The following is an 18,970-nucleotide window of genomic DNA, read 5'->3' on the forward strand; positions in this document are numbered from 1 at the left end:
AAGGCTAGAGCTCTACCACTTCAGCCTCAGCACCAATCCCGGCTTTTTGCTATGTATGTCATACTGAGGAATCAAACCCAGGTTTTCATGCATGCTAGACAAGCACTCTACTACTAGGCCAAACTCTCAGCCCCTATTCTCAAAACAATTTTACCAAATATATTTTTCTTAATCATCCCTTCTGTTATTTTTACTTCATATGTTAATTCTAATTTGAAAGTAATTATCTAGATAATTAAATTTTTCAATAATACTCTGCATTTATTTCTTTATTTGTCAGTAATGGGGGCTAAACTCTGGGTCTGAGTGCTGTCCCTGACCTCTTCAGCCCAAGACTACTGCCCTAGCCTTTCATCCATAGCACCACTTCCAGTTATCTGGTAATTAATTGGAGACAAGGGTCCCACAGACCTTAATGCCTGAGCTGGCTTTGGACCACAATCCTCAGATCTCAGTCTCCTGAGTAACTAGGATTACAGGCAGCCACTGCACCTGGGAATACTCTCTCTCTCTCTCTCTCTCTCTCTCTCTCTTTCTCTCTCTCCCCCTCTCCCTCTCTTTTCCCCTCTCTCTATATACATCTGTATATGGGAATCACTATATATATTTCATATATATATGAAATGCTTAGGTATAAAATGCTTATATATAATTGCTCATATAAGTGTTTATATATGTATATGAAACAGCTAAATCATAATTGACTAATACTTTTTCATAACATAAAATACATAAATATAAGCAACTTTAACACATTACAGAAGGAAGTGAAATAATTTTCATAACTTCTTTCAAAATTGGACTGTTTTAAAATACATTTTTATTAACTGTATTTGTGAAAAGAAGTTGCCCCCCACTGAATAAAGTGCATCTTGATCAATGTCACCTTTTTCATCATTCTCCCCCATCCCTCCTGAGGACCATTTTTATTTTGGTATTTCGAATGTTAAGTCTGATTGCTTTTAGTATTGATATATTTCATACTCTAGCACTTTCAAAGCCTGTCCTAGAACAAGCTATAGTTGATAGCAGGAGGAAGGACAATTGGTCCTCCTATTATTTTCCTTCATTTGTCTATTTCTCTCTTAAAGAGACATCTTTAAAGGAAGACCTTTTCTCTTCAGTTCCTAAGGACATAGCAATGATGAAAATGGCAATTAGCACATTACCTGATGCAAATATTGTATATAATTTAGATTGAATATTTAAGTTTATTTTATAATAAGCATTAATGCAAACTTTCACTAACCTTCACTGTGTTTTTTATATATTTTTTATTGTAATTAATAGAAGGGTTACATTATATTCACCAGGTAGAAGGTGCATTACTTCACATACATTGATACACTTTCTCATGTCTTGGTCTCCATTCCCCTCCCCCGACCCCCACCCCTCATCTTGTTTTCCCCCCTTCTCTATGCAATTTCAAATAACCAAATATTCATTTATCCAATATATCATATAACAAAGTGAAATACTGTAACAAAATGAGATAACCAAGGGATGGCAAAAGAGACGAGTGATGACATAGGACATTAAGGACAACAATCATTCGTTATATGGCTTTTGTTTTTATACCCTAGAGGTCCTTTCATTTAGCGTCACACTGTATGGCCTTATGTATCTAGGTTTTACTCTATTGTAAATCTCGGGTAGGAGAGCCCAAAGTTTCTACTGATTATGACAAATGAGGGAAACCATTGAGCCTATGTTCCTTTGAGTCTGGCTTACATCACTTAATATGATTTTTTCTAAGTCTTTCCATTTCCTTACAAATGGGGTGATGTCTTTCTTTCTGACAGCAGCATAGAATTCCATTGTGTATAAATACCACATCTTGATCCACTCATCAACTGAGGGACATCTTGGTTGGTTCCATATCTTTGCTTTGATAAATAGTGCTGCAATGAGCATCATTGTGCTAGTGGATTTATTATGTCCTAGTTTCTGGACAATTGGGTAAATGCCAAGTAGTGGAATTGCTGGGTCATAGGGGAGCTCTATGTTTAGTCTTTTGAGGAACTGCCATACTGCTTTCCATAGTGGTTGAACGAGTTTGCACCCCCACCAGAAATGTTGAGCATTTCTTCATGTGTCTATAGGCCACTTTTTGTTTCTTCGTCAGAGAAGACTCTCTTTAAGTCTTTGGCCTATGTTTTAATGGGATGGTTGTTACTTTGGAGATTAGTTTTGGAGTGATTCAATTTTTTGAGCTGTTGATATATTTTAGATATGAGGCCTTTGTCCATTGTATGGTTAGTGAACCATACATTCTGTAGGCTTCCTATTTAATTTACTGGCTATATACTTTGCCCTACAGAAGCTCTGCAGTTTAATGCAGTCCCACTTATCCAGCCTTTCTCTGATTTGTTGCTTCAATGTGTTTTTTGCTTTTACCACTTATCCTTTATTTTTTAAAATTTTTCATTGTAAAGGTGTTGTACACAGAGGTTTCAATTACATAAGTAAAGCAATGAGTACACTTCCCATATTTTTTGGCAGTGTGACTACCTTCTTCATTTTCTCTGGGGTCCTTTTTCTCTTCTCACACCCAACTTTAAAAGTTCATTTCCAACATAGTGTCTAGTGAGTATGGCTGTTGCATTTGTTCACCATTTGTCCCACAATTTCTGTGATTTGCCTTCCCTTCCTCAAATCAGATAAATTATATACAAGACAAGGGTACCCAGAACAAAAATAGTGTCCACTGGAAATAAAACAGAGGAAAACAAAATAAAAGATGAAAGAGCTAACTGCAAAACAGCACACTAAAGGAAAGGAAAAAGAAAAAACAAAACAACCACCCCATTCTTATTTCCATATCATGGAGAGCATTTCAATTAGCATCATTGTATAAGGTTATATGTACATAGCTATTTGTGCTATTACAAACCTCTGCTAATACTATCACAAGCATATATTGGATAATTTGATCAAGAAAATGTGGTATATATGCTTCCATCAGAAAGGATGCTATCTCCTCATTTGTAAGGAAATGGAAAGACTTGGATAAAATCATATGGAGTGAAGTAAGCCTGACCCAAAGAAACATAAGCTTCATGATCTCCCTCGTTTTTAATGATCACTATTTATTCTTTATCTCAATATTAAGGGAGCCATAATATCTTGGGTTGAAAGGCCTATTTTTGTCCTAGTATTGAGATTTGAACGCAGAGAATATGTGATGTCGATTAGTTTTTTGCTCAAGGTTGATACTCCTTCACTGTATTGGCAGCTGCACTTCTGGTTTTAGGGGACTTAATAAAAGAAATGAGTCTCATAGACTTTAATGCCTGGCTGACTCCAAACCACAATCCTTGGATCTCTGCTGTCTGTATTGATATGATTACAGGCCTATGCCACAAGGACTCAGCAATTGAAAGACAAAATGGAATAGGACACTTTTAAAAGTACTGAATCTACTTAATAAATCATAGTCTATTTATTAACATTAACTTGTGCTTCAATCAAATTTATTTCTTGATTAATAACTGGTAGTAAATTTTATTTCAGTGGCTCATTTTCCAGAAAGAGCCACTAAAGCCACTAAAGTGTCCTTATTGGTTTCATGTTAGTGATCACCTATGATTTCCTGCAATAACACATTTCAACCCATTTATGTACCAAATCTGTTTCAAAAAGATAAACACATTCATTAGTAGTAAAGATGTAAGGAGCTAAAACATACCATTATCTAAAGAACCTATTATATTTCCAAGAAACTTCAGAAATTCATAAAAAAGCATGTGTGAAAAGATAACATTGTTAAATTATTTATTTATTTATTTATTTAGTCGTGGGGCTTGAACTCTGGACCTGGGCCCTGTCCCTGAACTCTTCAGCTCAAGGCTACAGACCTATTCCTTGAGCCACCGTGCCACTTCTGGTTTTCTGGTGGTTAATTGGAGATAAGAGTCTCATGGACTTCAGTGCCTAGGCTTTCTTTGAAGTGCGATCCTCAGATCTCATTCTTCTGAGTAAGATTACAGGTGTGAGCCATTGCGCCCGGCAACACTGTTAATTTTTTTTAAATGGAGAAGACAGTTTATGTTTATAATAAGGTATATTCATAGACAATGGCTTAAATTATTTCTTAAACAAAGTAACCGTGTCCTGGTTTGTCCAGTCTAAATAAATTCTGTCCTTGGACACTTTTGCTCAAGGCTAGAGGTCTGTCATTTGAGCCACAGCACTACTTCCAGCCTTTTCTCGGTATGTGGTACCGAGGAATTGAACCTAGGGCTTCCTGCATGCTAGGCAAGCACTCTACCACTAGGCTATGCTCCCTGCCCAAGTGTAAATAAATTCTATCTTTCCTTCTTTATAAAGTAGCAATAGTTATTATCTACCTTACTTCATTAAGACAAATAGATTGGAATTATTACATGAAGAACACTAGCTACCATTGACATTAATAACTCAGTACCCTTGATAGTGTTGATTGTATTGCATCAAAAGCCCTTTGTCTATCCACAGCACTATTTCTGGCTTTTTCTACATATGTGGTACCAAGGAATTGAACCCGGGTCTTCCTGCATGCTCTGCAAGCCCTCTACCACTATAGTGGCCAAACTCCTGGCCAAACAGGGTAGTCTTTTATATCTAATTACCATTGCTTCTTCATCAGAGTTGTCTGCACCATTTCATACATACCTCTATTTTAAATTTTAGAGAAAATTTTAAAATTTGACATGTATGTACAGTCTATTTTAATTTTGGATAGAGTCCTATGTTTTAAAATATACCAGAAACTGTTGCCTTGTACCTAAAATCCAAACTACTCAGGATGCTGAGCGCTAAGAATGGAGGTTTGAAAACAACACAAGAAAAAAAAGGTACGTCATATTTCAGTTAATGACCAAAAAGACAAAAGTGGTGCTGTGATCATATGAAAGAACACCAACCAGCCAGCCCAGCCTGGAGCAAAAACCATCAGAATGAGAACTCAAGGACCTGAATTTAAGCCACAGAACTAGCAACTAAATACAAATATAATATATAATATAGAGTCTTGATTAATATATAATACTACCCATGGCATTATTTGGGATTGCAGAAGTAACTTAGGGAGTAGTTTCTCATCAAGCAAAACTGATATTTTCATCAAACATAGCTTTTGTTTATTTATACTGAATCGTTTTTGAAAATCTTGCTATATAGCCCAGACTGATCTGAAATTCATGATTTCCTGCCTCAAACTCCCAGTTCAGTCTATCAAATGCTGGGATTGTGGGCACATGCCAGTATGCCCACTGAAAAATTACTTTGAGAGGGACAAGAACAATTGCTGTATTGGCTATTGTTAACAAAATCATTGTGAATAAGATTGGATGTGGTCATTTTTCTTGGAACTCAAAAGTCTGATAGTAGTTCAGTTGTTGGTCAACTAAAAGTACTAAACAAATGGAACTAATTATTTCATTGTCAGTATTCTAAGCTATATAGTCAATTATATATATATGAGTTGGCAACTCTGGCTATTTATTTACATAACTAAATAAGATAATCAACTTAGTGGAACATCAAATAAAAGACAAAACTGAAACAATATTTTTGAATATTTAAAATTATTCTTTTAAATAGTTAGACTAACTTTCAGTATGTTAACCAATTAAATGAGTAATATATTTCTGTTATTGTCCAGAGAGAGCCAAGTGATGAACTTATCAGGTGAGAAAATTATTTAGTTTTTGATGGAATTAATGTATTGGTTATAATCTAATATACTTTTAAAACACAACATTGAGAACCTTCATTGGAACACTCCAGACATTCTAAAAGGGAAAGAGGTGGAGAGATCAAAAGCAAATTTGCAACAATATCTCATTTCTTTTCATGAGGCTTCATCTTTGAACATTAATCAAATGATCTTTGTAAGAAGTCTATCATGTGAAATTTCCTATCAGAGTTTAACAGATACATTAAATTGAACAGTTTGACTGGAAATATCTAGTAATGAACATTTAATTCTGCTTTGAAATAGCATTAAGAAAAATCTCTTTAAAACATGTATTTATCTTCAAATTAATGAAGGTTAGAGAATGATAGGGTATATCAAAATAGCACATTTAATCATATCTATGTGAACTTAATATCAGAATTTTAAAAGACTGGGATTTGCTCCACTATTTCTTAAAACACATATTCTGTATCAGCCAATTAAATAGCCAGTTTATAGGTATTTCTCAAAAGCAATTTAAAGTTCCCACAATTATAACCATTCACAATGAAAGAAGAATTTTGTCCAAATGAATTTAATATAAGAGCACATTTTCTCTCTAAGCCAAAGGAAATGAGTTATATTCTGACAGTAATTCTCATTTCATTGTGCAAAAAATATATTCCAATCTACTGTTATTTTTCATCCTTACCAAATTATTACTTATAGTAACAGTTCACTTGTGAATTGTTTTCAAAGAGAGATCTTAAGGTAGTCTCCTTTGTGACCTATTTTTTGTTGCTAGCTGTTTTTATTGTCCTGCTGTATGTTCCATCTTTTGATTCATATGTTGGGAGAAATTTGGATATAATTTAAATTATAATTTAGGTGAAATTTTCAACATGATGAAATGATCAACTATTTAATTAAATGACATTGCTAACAGAAAAAAATCACTGTAATATCCAGTGGATATTTTAAGAGTTATATAAGGATAATATATTTCCCTAGGATTAACACTCACTTTTATCAATGTTAAATGTTATTAATTGATTTTAGAAATCAACCAAAAATGTTGTTTCACATGTTATTAATTTGAACCCCACTAATTCAAAGAATATTCTTTACAATTTTTACTAAGTTGATTGGTGCTAGTCTCATATTTGTTCTTTGGAAAATAACATGTTAAACTTATTAACTGAAAGACATTGTAGAGTTTGCTAAATAAAATGTTTAGAGTATTTTAATAGTATTCACTAACATTGCAGTTGTTAGAAAGGTAATGATTCTTCTGTTTTTATGATATATTTAAAATTTTATTAGTATTTGATGCATTTTAATAGACATAAAACATGATTTATGATCATACTTATCTCAATTTAAACCAGGAATTTTCCTTCATCTATTCTACACTTGAAATTAAACTCATTTATCTAAAGTTTATTATTTATAAATTGTAGGCATATGTTGTATTTAATCTCTCCATCAATCTCTATATAATAACACTTGGTAGCTCTCAACATATAATTTCATTTTCTTGTTAATGTCAGGAAGAACTTTTTTTCAGTATGACAAGAGCCTACCATTTTAGGGGAAAAGACTTTTAAATTAAATATATCATTAAATCTAGGTTATCATCAAATGTGTTCTTAAGATACACTAAATTGGCATAGGTTATAAATCATTTGCATAAACAGATTTTTAACTATTTATATTTATGTATTAAAATGTAAGATAAATTTTCAATTATTTTGAAGATGAAGTTTTCAAAGAACCTTCATAAAATGTACTATATTTCATACAAAATGTAATTTGAAGCATAATAATCCAAATTATATTTCATAAGCATCTTATGTGTGGTATCATATGTTTATACTATGTCAAAATCTATTTTTATAATGAACAGAAAATTGGTCAAATTATGAAAGTTATTGCAGTGTATTTTACATACTGTAAAATTATGTGAAATATCAACTTAAAATTTATTTTTCTTTAATTTTTATTTATGTTAATTTCAAAAAATTTCTACAACTCTTTAATACTGCATTCATAAATGTTAAGATTTGAAATAATTTCTTTGTATATTATGTTTTACATTTTAAGAAAAAAGTTAGCTATGAGAAATCAATATCTTTATAATACTTTTACCTAAATATATTAAAAAGGTAGATGGTTCCTAATGAGTTATATTGATGAAATTTCCTAGACATATAGTAAGATCATTCCTTAAAAATGGAAATAAAGACAAAATATTTTGCCGCAAAAGCTGAAGTTGGACATATTCCACAGAGAATGGAATTAACACAGAGCTATCAGAGCAAAAGCTGCAGACACGTTTCAATGAAACTCACAGGAAACATCATAATATGGAATTCGCAAGAATTTTCTCTAAATGACATCAAAAGTATAGGCATCAAAAAAAATAGATAAGTTGGTCTGTGAAAACTAACTTTCATTCATGAGACTATCAACAGAGCAGAAAAGACAATGGGCAGAATGATAGAAAATGTACATATAAAATATACTATGTGGGGCTAGGAGTTTGGCCTAGTTGTAGAGTGCTTGCCTAGCATTCACAAAGACCCGGGTGTGATTCCTCGGTACCACATACACAGAAAAAACTGGAATGGTGCTGTGGCTCAAGTGGTAGAGCTCTAGCCTTGAGAAAGCCAAAGATCAGTGTTCAGGCCCGGAGTTCTAGCCAGGACTAGCCAAAAAAACCAAAAACCAAAAGAAAACAAAAGACCCTTTGCTATGCATTGTAGCTTTAAATAGGTAAAGAATATGAGGTTATATACGCTCAAATTTTTTTTCAGTGGCTGAGAGTTTGGCCTAGAGTTAGAGTGCTTGCTTAGCATGCATGAAGTCCCAGATTTGTTTCCATGGTACCACATACATAGAAAAAATAGCCAGAAATAGTGCTGTGGTTCAAGTGGCATAGTGATGGAGTTAAAAAAGCTCAAGGACAGTGCTGAGGCCCTGAGTTCAGGCTCCAGGACTGGCAAAAAAAAATTATTTTCAACTACAATTTGTCAATGAAAATAATTCCATATTCCTTTTGCATCTATGGTAATTCTGCCTATTATTTTTTAGTATTATATTTTAAATATTATGACTTTATGTTAGAAATATTCCTTTATGTCCTCCAAAGAAGTAATCCATATTTATAACTAATACTGTTTAATATAGTCAGAATAATTTCTTTAAATAGAAAATTCTGAATGGGATATCGAAATTAATAGATCATTTATGAAATATATACATTTTTCTCTTATCCAGCATGGTTTTTTATGACTATACTTTCAGCTATCGGGAAGGTAAAAGTAGAATTTCCATTCATCAATAAAGCTATATACTATCTGAGAAAGAAACAAAACAAAGAAAAATTAGCAGTGTGTGGGGCTTAATTAGTACAGAACTTGCCTAGAAATAATGAGATCCTGAGTTCACTTCCCTGAATTGCTGAAACATGTGTGTGCTTTTTCAATATTCAGAAAACATTCATTGTTAGTTTTATATTTCTATACAATAAAATTTGCTCATGTTCTATCACTTTTTGAAAATGTAATATGTGTTTATTATCATTATATGATAGTGGATAATATCACCCTAAAATTTTCATCTGCTGTTGTTCAAGACACCCTCCATTCCTAACCTATAATGGCCTATAATGTTATATAAATTACCTGCACATGATGTACACCATTGTTTCTGGTTTTGTTCATTTAAAATTAATTTGTGATTCTATCATATTGTTCTGGAGATCATTACTGTGTTTCTTTCAATTGCTAAATAGTAATTCATTATAAGTGTGTGACACACTACTTGTTTTATTTTTTTAAATATTTTTTGTTGTGATTAATAGAAGGGTTACATTATGTTCACCAAATAGAATGTGCATAACTTCACAAACATTGATACCTTTTCTCATGACATGGTCCCCATTTCCCTCCCCCCTTCCCCTGCTCATCTTGATTTCCCCCCTTCCCTATCCAATTTCAAATAACTAATTATGCATATATAAAATGTATCTGATAAAAAGATGAAATATTGCAGTATGAGATAACCAAGGGATGGCAAAAGAGATGAGGGATAACATAGTACATGAAGGATAACAATCATTCATTATATAGCTTTTGTTTCCTTATCCTGGAGGTCCTTACATTTAGTCATACTATTTGGCGTTATGTCTCTAGATTTTGTTCTATTGTAAATATCATCTAGGAGAGCCCAAGGTTTCCACTGATTATGACAAATAAGGGAGACTATTGGGCCTATGCTCCTTTGAGTCTGGCTTACTTCACTTAATATGATTTTTTTCTAAGTCTTTCCATTTCCTTACAAATGGGGTGACATCATTTTTTCTGACACCAGCATAGAATTCCATTGTATATAAATACCACATCTTGATCCACTCATCAACTGAGGGACATCTGGGTTGGTTCCATATCTTTGCTATGGTAAATAGTGCTGCAGTGAACATCGTTGGTGACACACTACTTTTAACAGTGGAAGACACAGTTGTTTCCAGTGTTTAGTGGTTATTAATAAAGCTGTTTAACTTGTGCATGCAGGTTTTCATATTGTCATGAGTTTTACATTACTTGTGAATAGATACTGAACTGGAATTATTGAGGTACTTTTTTGGCAAGTGTATATTTATAACTGTAAATACTGACCAGCTGTCTTCTAATCCTCCTGGAGGATTGACAAATACTTGTCAACCATTAGTATTGCTACGGTTTTCTTTCAAATAACTATAGGATATCTGTGTTTCTTTTCTCATTTTGGGTAATGTTCCAGTGATAAATATGGAACATACTTGTATCTTCCCTAGTGAAGTGTCCATACCCTTTGCACAGTGTTAACTGTATTTTTGCATTTTTGCTTATAATTAGAATTTCTTGTGTTATGCATACACAAATCCATTGTCAAAAATGTTTCATAAATATTTTCACCTTGATTTTGTCTAGCCTTTCCATTATTTTTCATTGCCTTTTCAAAAGTAAACATATTTTTAAGAAAGCCCTTCCATGCATTTCTATTTTTTCCTAAAACAATTATTTCAAGATAAATCGAGTCAGCTGTGAAACTTTTTGCTATCTCTGATGTGTTGAATCAGAGTGTTAACTTTTCCTGTATTAATATGATTTGTTTGAAGTAGGTAATAAAATATGCATTTAGAATATAAATTTTATTTCTTGTTTCTTCCACCACAACAGCTGCAGAGATAACAGTTCAGCCAACTGTGGAAGAAGCCTCTGACAACTGCACTCAAGAATGTCTTATTTTGGGCCACTCTGATGCCTGCTGGATGCCAGCTTCTCTGACCCATTCCAGCCCATCACAGATGCGGGCCTCTTCTGTATCCCACAGCCAACCCCTGACACAGCCAACACTTCGTCGCCGAACCCCTCCAGTGACCCCGACCACTGCTCTCTGCCACAACCTTCCAGTGACACAGACGATTGCACTGTGCCACAGCCCTCCACCAATACAGGCTTCTGCTCTCCAGCCCAGTCCCCCTCTAGCACAAGCTACTGCACTGTGCCACAGCTCACCACCAGCACAGGCTTCAGCTCTCAGCTACAGCCCACCCCTTGCACAGTGTGCTGCAATCCACCACAGCCCTCCTCTACCACAATCTGCTAACCTCCATCGCAACCAGGCACAGCTACCAATGGGTTCAAAGCAAAGTTGGGTGCAAGGTCCTGGGGCCGATGGACAACCTTCACTCAATCAGGGAGGGCAAGGGAGTGCAAGAGCTCAGTTTTACACTATGTCTGATAAACTTCATACAAGTGATGACTCAATTAAAGTAATTCCCTTGACCACCTTCACTTTAGGTAAGCAGGCCAGACCTGCTCGAGATGATTCCGCTATCATAGAAGAACACCCCTTATAAAGCTGAAATGGCTATTTGCCATTTGTACATAGTAAAAGTTTATGTTCCAATTTCAGTGAATATTCCAAATTGTTAGGTTCGTAAATATTTCTGTAAATATGAACATATACCAGGATAATAAGTATAGAGCTAGACCCTTAGTCAAAAATTTAAAAATATATTTACAATTTGTTTAATACAAAATGTATACTAAAAAGATTATAAAATTAATAACCCCTGTACAGAAAGGCTTTTCATGACAGATATTAATATGTAGTATATACTATTTCTGATGTACTGTCATGTTTTTATTTTTAATACCATGTGCAATATTACTGATTTTTTCCATTCTAATTTTTTAGACTCACTATGTAGCAAGTGGGAAGCTAGCAGAATTCTAATTTTACAAGTTTACTTTAGCCTTTCTCAGCTCTTGTTTAGATAACACTATGAAGTATAATTACTGCAACTTGGTTTGGTCCTTTTGTTCAGCTTTGGCTAAATGCTTGGGTTTTTGTGTGTTCATGTTTCCTACTTCTTAAATTCACAATAGGGATTGTAAATATCTATTGCAGATTCTGTATCTATCCTTTTTTTATGTTTTCTACCTTTATTTCTAGAACATATTGATATTAATTTTATAGACATTTTCTTAAATGAACATATATAAACTGTACATATGGAAGTCTAAACCTATTTCTCTACTCTTTAGTAGAGTTCGAGACACTGAAGTGCAATATCTGTGCCGATAGTAGGCAATTGTTTGCCCAAAAGGGCCTGCTTCAAAATGCATATATGTATATAATATAAGTACCTTTTGTAGTGTAGTGTAGAGTACATTGGACACAATATTGTATCTGTCATGGTAAGCCTGAGTTTCACTATTCATCTTCTGGAATTTGTATATAATAATCAAAAGGAAGGTTGATGCATTCAATGCTCGACTAATTTACAAAAAACTGTAAACTGCTATTTTAGTGCCTGGAAAGATTTAAACATCTATGTGGCAGCTCAATAGGATATTACTGAGAGATACTTAATAAAAAGAACAAATAAAATTGTAGATTACCCTTACACCAAATGTATGACTAAGGGATTTTTGTCACTCTAGCTCAGTTTGCTGATGAAAACCACCAAAAGCAAGATGAAAGAAGGAACTTTTTAAGAAGCAAATTATAAATCTATACTAAGTATATTATAGTAGGTAATTTCCAGATGTGCAGAGGGAGAAACAAGGTTTATGTCTGCTTCATGGGGTGAATACCACCCCCTATAACAAATACAAATAACACCAACAAAATCTCACATATGAAACAAAATATGTCTTAAGCAAAGAATACTGAAGTATTCCTAGGAAACATTAGTTTCCTTTTACTCTCTGTTCTGTATTTTCTGTTTTGATCTGATTAACTGGACATTATCTTCTATGTGCACATTTCGTGAATTTTGAAAAACACCACCAATTTAGTTTTCTTCCATAGGAAAAAAAAATCAAGAAAGTGACTAGTTTCATTATAACACTAAAACAAAAATTAATTGATGTTTTGTGGGGGATGGGGAGTGAATATTTCTCATTGATTAAACTAGATGTAGACTTTGTAATGTGTAATCTGAAGATGTATAATTTATGATTAAATTGTGTGTAAATGTTGTAATATAAACTGTGGTAAATGTATAATTCCATTGGTGAAGGTTTCCACTGAATTTTGAGAAAGCTTCTCTTCTTGTGCCTGGCAGGTTACACAGCGTTTTGAGAATATAATGTTCCCATTGTGAAACTCTTGAGCTTGTGTTTGATTTGGTGTGTGAAATAACTTCTTAACTTTGAATAACTATGGTATAATTTGTGAAATTTCAAATTAAATGAATTGTCTTCACTTCTCCTTTGTGTTTGTTAGTGTCCCAAGGGATTAGCAGCACTCTGGTTTTCCAGATGCACATGAATCCTGGTGGACTAATGATGTTAAAAACTATTGAAAAATAATACCTTATCTGTGTACTGATAGTGTGGTTGCTATTGTTATTATTATTGAAGATTTAAAGCTGGGTAAGATAAAGAAACCCAGAATGACAAAATCAGCGCTTCCAGTAGATTTTAGAATGTTTTTCTCTCAACAACACCCTGCAAAGATAATATGAGTGAGATTTGTTTTCTGTCTTATTTTGACATTGTTTTCTATCCACACGTTTAGTTTATTAAAAGTCTACACATACATAAATTTAAAAGAAGATTAAAAAGGGAAGCTGACTATTAAATAATTTGTCCATAATCTGAATGATTAAAATTTGGGGGAATGGAAATTGGAATAGGAACCAAAGCTCAATATTTGGTAGTCTTTTTCTGACTGAGAGAACTATTGAATTATTAGAAAGGCTCTTGAATCCTCATACTTAAAAATTGGTAAGTTTTTCTACCTTTCCTAGATATATGGGAATGAACAAATATGCTTTTTCGCCCTTTTTAACTCTGATTTTTATAATCAGATTTAGATTGTGTTTAGAATATTAAAGACTGGGCACCCTCTTCTGTGTTTATACCAGAGAGGAATTGAATGGAAGCAGGCTAGATGTAGCCAAAGAGGCAAGGGGTATGAGCCCAGTATTTCTCCCCTATGCATTCTCTTTCTAAGCTTCCAGTAGGTGTAGCCTTGGAAGCCTGTAACTTCCATGGCTTTCAATTCGATGAGATCTCTTCTCATCACATTTCAAATTCTTTCAATGGATGTATAGAGCTACAAATGGACAAAGCTCACAGGTGGCCCTTCTGTTATGCAAAGTATATAGCTCTGGAATTGTGCCAAGTCTAAATTTCCATAATCAAAAATGTTTCCCTCAAGGAAAGCTTTGATTTGGTTTGACAATAGAACTTCAAACAGAATTATTTGGTATTATAATATTTTACTCACACAGACTGGTTTTTCTGTTTTATGGCCATATTCAATTAAATTGATTGTTAATTTTTCTAGCCATAGATTCAATATACCACATATGTATTCACAGAGTGTATCTCATATGCTAAACACAAACACATTCATTTCTTGAACTTTATCTTCCAGTTTTAACTAATACAGTGTCAGTGTATGAAAAGTAGCTTTTACATATGATACCAACGATGTAATCAATGTAGAGTACATTTTGTGTAGTCTCATTTAGTAATTTAACATCTCCTTTTAATTATGTCAATTTGGTTAGAAAAAATGAGCGTTAAATGATTAGCACTATTCTGTAACGGTGACAGTTATGAAGAGTCTCTGCCTTCCCAAACTAGTATGTGTCACACACTTTCATTAAATAAGATAAAGAAAAAAATGACAAATTGGGCAGTCAGTACAATATAAACATGACACAAGTGAAAAATTCCTTTGAGTGTTGGGAAAATTAAGTGGGTTTTACTCACAGGCATATTTCAAAATTAATTTTTATTATTTATGTTATGGCTGGATGTTCATATATCTTCTTATATACATTTATGAAAATATGCTGATGTGGGATTTTATTTACACACTTCCAATTTATATTTTCTATCATGGTTATTTATTTCTTGTCTTCTCACTTTTTTTTGCAAACCAACTTTAGTGATATGTTTAGGAAAATCTTCATTAACAGACATCAGATACTATTTTGGCAATTCCATCTTGTACAAATGGCCTGAAAATCATGGGAGCAGGAAAAGCTGAACTATATTTGGACAGGAAACTTTTTATATTATGTGCCAATTACCACACTAGATGTTACCTAAAGGCCTTTAAGTAGTCATCCATAGTAGCTTTCTTACATGAACCATCCATGTGCTTTCCATGAATATAATTTTTTAAAGCGGTACAAGTTTGAAAACAGCTGGAATGCAGATAAAAAGGCTGCTCCAAAAAATGTGTGTGCACAAATGAAAAAAAAAGAGAAGGCAATTATTTAGTGATTGTATGTGATAATTTTAGGAGTAAAATTTGTGAAATTTATTCTGTCCCTGCTTAAAATATTTGAAATTTTATGAAATAAGTGTTTCTGTTTGTATTTTGGAAAGAATCCTCCTCTGTGACATCATACAGCTTCTGAAAGTAGACAGTATCCCAAGGCAGTTCTAGTAAGTGAGAAGGTTAGATATTGTCTGGCCCTGCATGGCAGTATGTAGTCCAGCGGCAAATGTGTATTAATTGTTCTACTTCAAATTCTGTATTGCATGTTTTCTTACTCATTAATATAGACATTAATAAAGTACTTATGAAAAAACTGTGTATTTTATTGTGTTTTTCCATTTAAAAGACTAAATCTCAGCACCAGAGTGCTTGCTTAGCATGAGAGACCCAATGTTTAAAATCCAGCACTACACCCCTTCAAAAATATTTTCAAAGGGTTTGCCTTAAGTTGTTTTAAAATTTACATAAATTGAAATTTACATATATTGCTAGTAATTACACTACTGCTTTATGAACTTCGACGATACCCTTCAAAATAATTTTTATTAAACATCATTTCCATCAATTTTCAAAGCTATTGTGCAATATTTCAATGTTTTCCAAAACATATATTGTATATTCCAAGATAATTTTATAGATTTATGGTAGACCAAATCTGCTGCTATTTTAATGTAAAATCTACCCAAGATTATTCTGTACAATCCTAGGAGTTTCACTTCTTAGGAGAGCCAGGTAAAATCACTTTCTAGGAAATGTCAGTACTATTTGTGGGAAAAAATTTAATCTATGTTTTCAAATTCACTTTGACTTAATAAAGATGATCCAATTTCCTTACAAATGGGGCAATGTCATTCTTCCTGATAGCAACATAGAATTCCATTGTGTATAAATACCACATCTTGTTGATCCACTCATCAACTGATTTGTAAGGAAATGGAAAGGCTTAGAAAAAAATCATATTAAGTGAAGTAAGCCAGACTCAAAGAACATAGGTTCAATGGTTTCCCTCATTTGTCATAATCAGTAGAAACCTTGGGCTCTCATAGCAGAAATTTACAATAGAAGAAAACCTAGATATGTAAGGCCATATGGTATGCCGCTAAATAAAAGGACCTCCAGGATATAGAAACAAAAGCCAAAAAATCCCAAAAAGGTGATACCAGTATATTGACACCTGCCTACCTGTGCATTAACAATGAATATGCAAAAAAGTTGCCATTTGTTTTAGTATGGATGTGTGCTTTTTATCTTTCTGCTTTTCTTACCTATTTTCCATTATTATGTTGCTAATGTATTAATTTTCATGAATGGTTAGTTGGTAAAAGAAGAAAAACAAAAGACTATTGGAGTTTCCAAAGTAATATATATGTCTGTTAATTTGTGTTATTTCTCATCCTGACTGTCGCCACTTGGGGAAAAAGCACAAATTTTAATGAGTAAGTCACAGAGAAATCTAAGAATCAGCAGTTTACGAAAAAAAAATTTTGTTCATTTTCAGAACTATTTACACTATTGTAGGAAAATAATTGATAGTATGATGATATTTTACTTCAGGAAAGAAAATAATTTTATAAAGGCATCCATGAAACAAAGAATAAGTTCTGTTTCCTTTCCTAGTTTTTTAATAAACCATACAGCTTTTTCAAGTATGTGAAGATGAATACTTCAGTGAAAACAAATGCAATTTGACTTTTATATTGGCTTAATTCAGTTCTTATCTGTGAAAACATTGAACTCTAATCATCTCATGTCAGCCTCTAGTGAGTAAGATGATAGGTGTGAGATACTGGCACCAGGTGAATATATTTCCTTTTGTGTGCTGGTAACGGGCATGAACTCAGACAAGGAAACGTTCAGATTTTTCACTCAAGGCTGACCTCTAACACTTGAGCCATACCTCTACTTTCTTTTTGTTGATGGTTAACTGAAGATAGTAGTCTCATGAGCTTTCCTGACTAAGCTACCCTTGAACTACAATGAATGGCAGCCATGAGGAACTGGCACATGACTTGGATCTATTCTTTGTGTCTTTTGTATTTTTTATTTTTTTATCTAAATAAAATTACTACTCTTTTCAGTGTATATCCAGTGGTGATGCAATTTTGCTGTTAAGTATACACTAAGAAGAAGGAACTAATTTTTCACCATCTGCAAGATGAAGTTTGTAAAATTTAGTTAAGAATGCTTCTGGAAGAACAATTATACTTACAAAGCAAAATATGCCAAATTATCCATAGTAAAAACATCCCCCTGCACTCATTACTCACACCAATTAATTCGTAGATAATATACTTGAGTGTGATTTTATTGTGCCAGTCCTGTGACATGAACTCTAGGCCTGGGCACTGATTGAACTATTTTTTTCTCAAGGTTAGCTCTCTACCACTTTAGCTACAGCTCCACATCCACCGTTTATGGTAGTTAATTCGAAATAAGAGTCTTTCCTACTCAGGCTGATTTCAAACTCTGATCATCAGATATCAGCCTCTTGAGTATGTAGGATTACAGTCTTAAGCCACAGGCACCAGGGTTTTACTGTGTTTTCAGTGCAAAAGTGCCAGTGCATGTCACTGTAAATTTTCCTATGAAGGCAAGAAAATTAAGAACCTTACTTAACTCTACTTACTTGAAAACTAGTTTCTTATTTCCCTCAACTAAAAGTGGTCCATATCTATAAGGATATTATTATTATAATTATTACTTTCAGTCATGGGGCTTGAACTCGGGGCCTGGGCACTGTCCCTGGGATCTTCACCTCAAAGCTACTGCTGTACCGGGATGAGCCACAGTACCACTTCCATGTTTTTGGTGGTTAATTGGAGATGAGAGTCTAACAGACTTTCACGCCTGGGCTGGCTTTGAAACATGATCCTCAGATCTCAGCCTCTTGAGCAGCTAGAATTACAGGCATGAGCCACTGGCACATGGCATATAAGGTTGTTTTCTAACCATATACTATTAGTTGTTTGAAGAGTTTTAGCTTAGTTCGTCTGTTTTTAGATAACCATTCCAAAAAACCAAAGTGAAGGTATGGCTCAAGTGTTACAGCATCAGTTTTGAAAGAAATAGCAGATAGTGCTATGGCCTGAGTTCAGGCCTGTTACCAGGACACAAAAAAAGCTACTGGTCCCAGTAGCTCACACCTACCAATTTACTCACTGGAAAGACTGATGAGATGATTACAATTCAAAGTTATCTTGGGACGAAAACTCCAAAAAGCTCCAACTCCAAATGTTCGCAATACTTAATTTCTATATTGGCTTATTTCTCACCCAAGAATGACACTGAGAAAGGTTAACAAATCATAAAAGGAAAAGAAACAATGCTTTCATTGTGGCTTAGTTGGATCTTGAGTGTGCTAAAATATCTTTGCCCCTAGGAAATATTATACACTTTCACACTGTCACCATTTTGCACTTTTGTGATTCGTTGGGTACAGCAACAGGTGAGGGTTCATGGAAGAGTGTTCAACTCAAACCGATGACCCATGATGAAGGAAATTTTGCACCACTA

The 18,970-nt window shown here is 33.7% G+C and overlaps 1 protein-coding gene across 1 annotated transcript in view; it reads left to right on the top strand.

Annotated features, from left to right (window-relative positions):
* The window catches only part of Pcdh11x (protocadherin 11 X-linked), a 571,726-nt gene extending 560,162 nt beyond the window's left edge, over positions 1-11,564 (top strand). The window contains exon 7 of the mRNA XM_090325895.1: positions 10,882-11,564. Coding sequence (XP_090182021.1) covers positions 10,882-11,564 — 683 coding nt within the window. The remainder of the gene's footprint in view (positions 1-10,881) is intronic.
* Positions 11,565-18,970: the final 7,406 nt, after the last annotated feature.

The sequence above is a fragment of the Megascapheus bottae genome, chromosome X (genome assembly GCF_031878675.1).
Source record: "Megascapheus bottae isolate mThoBot1 chromosome X, mThoBot2.hap1, whole genome shotgun sequence".
NCBI classification, from domain to species: domain Eukaryota; kingdom Metazoa; phylum Chordata; class Mammalia; order Rodentia; family Geomyidae; genus Megascapheus; species Megascapheus bottae.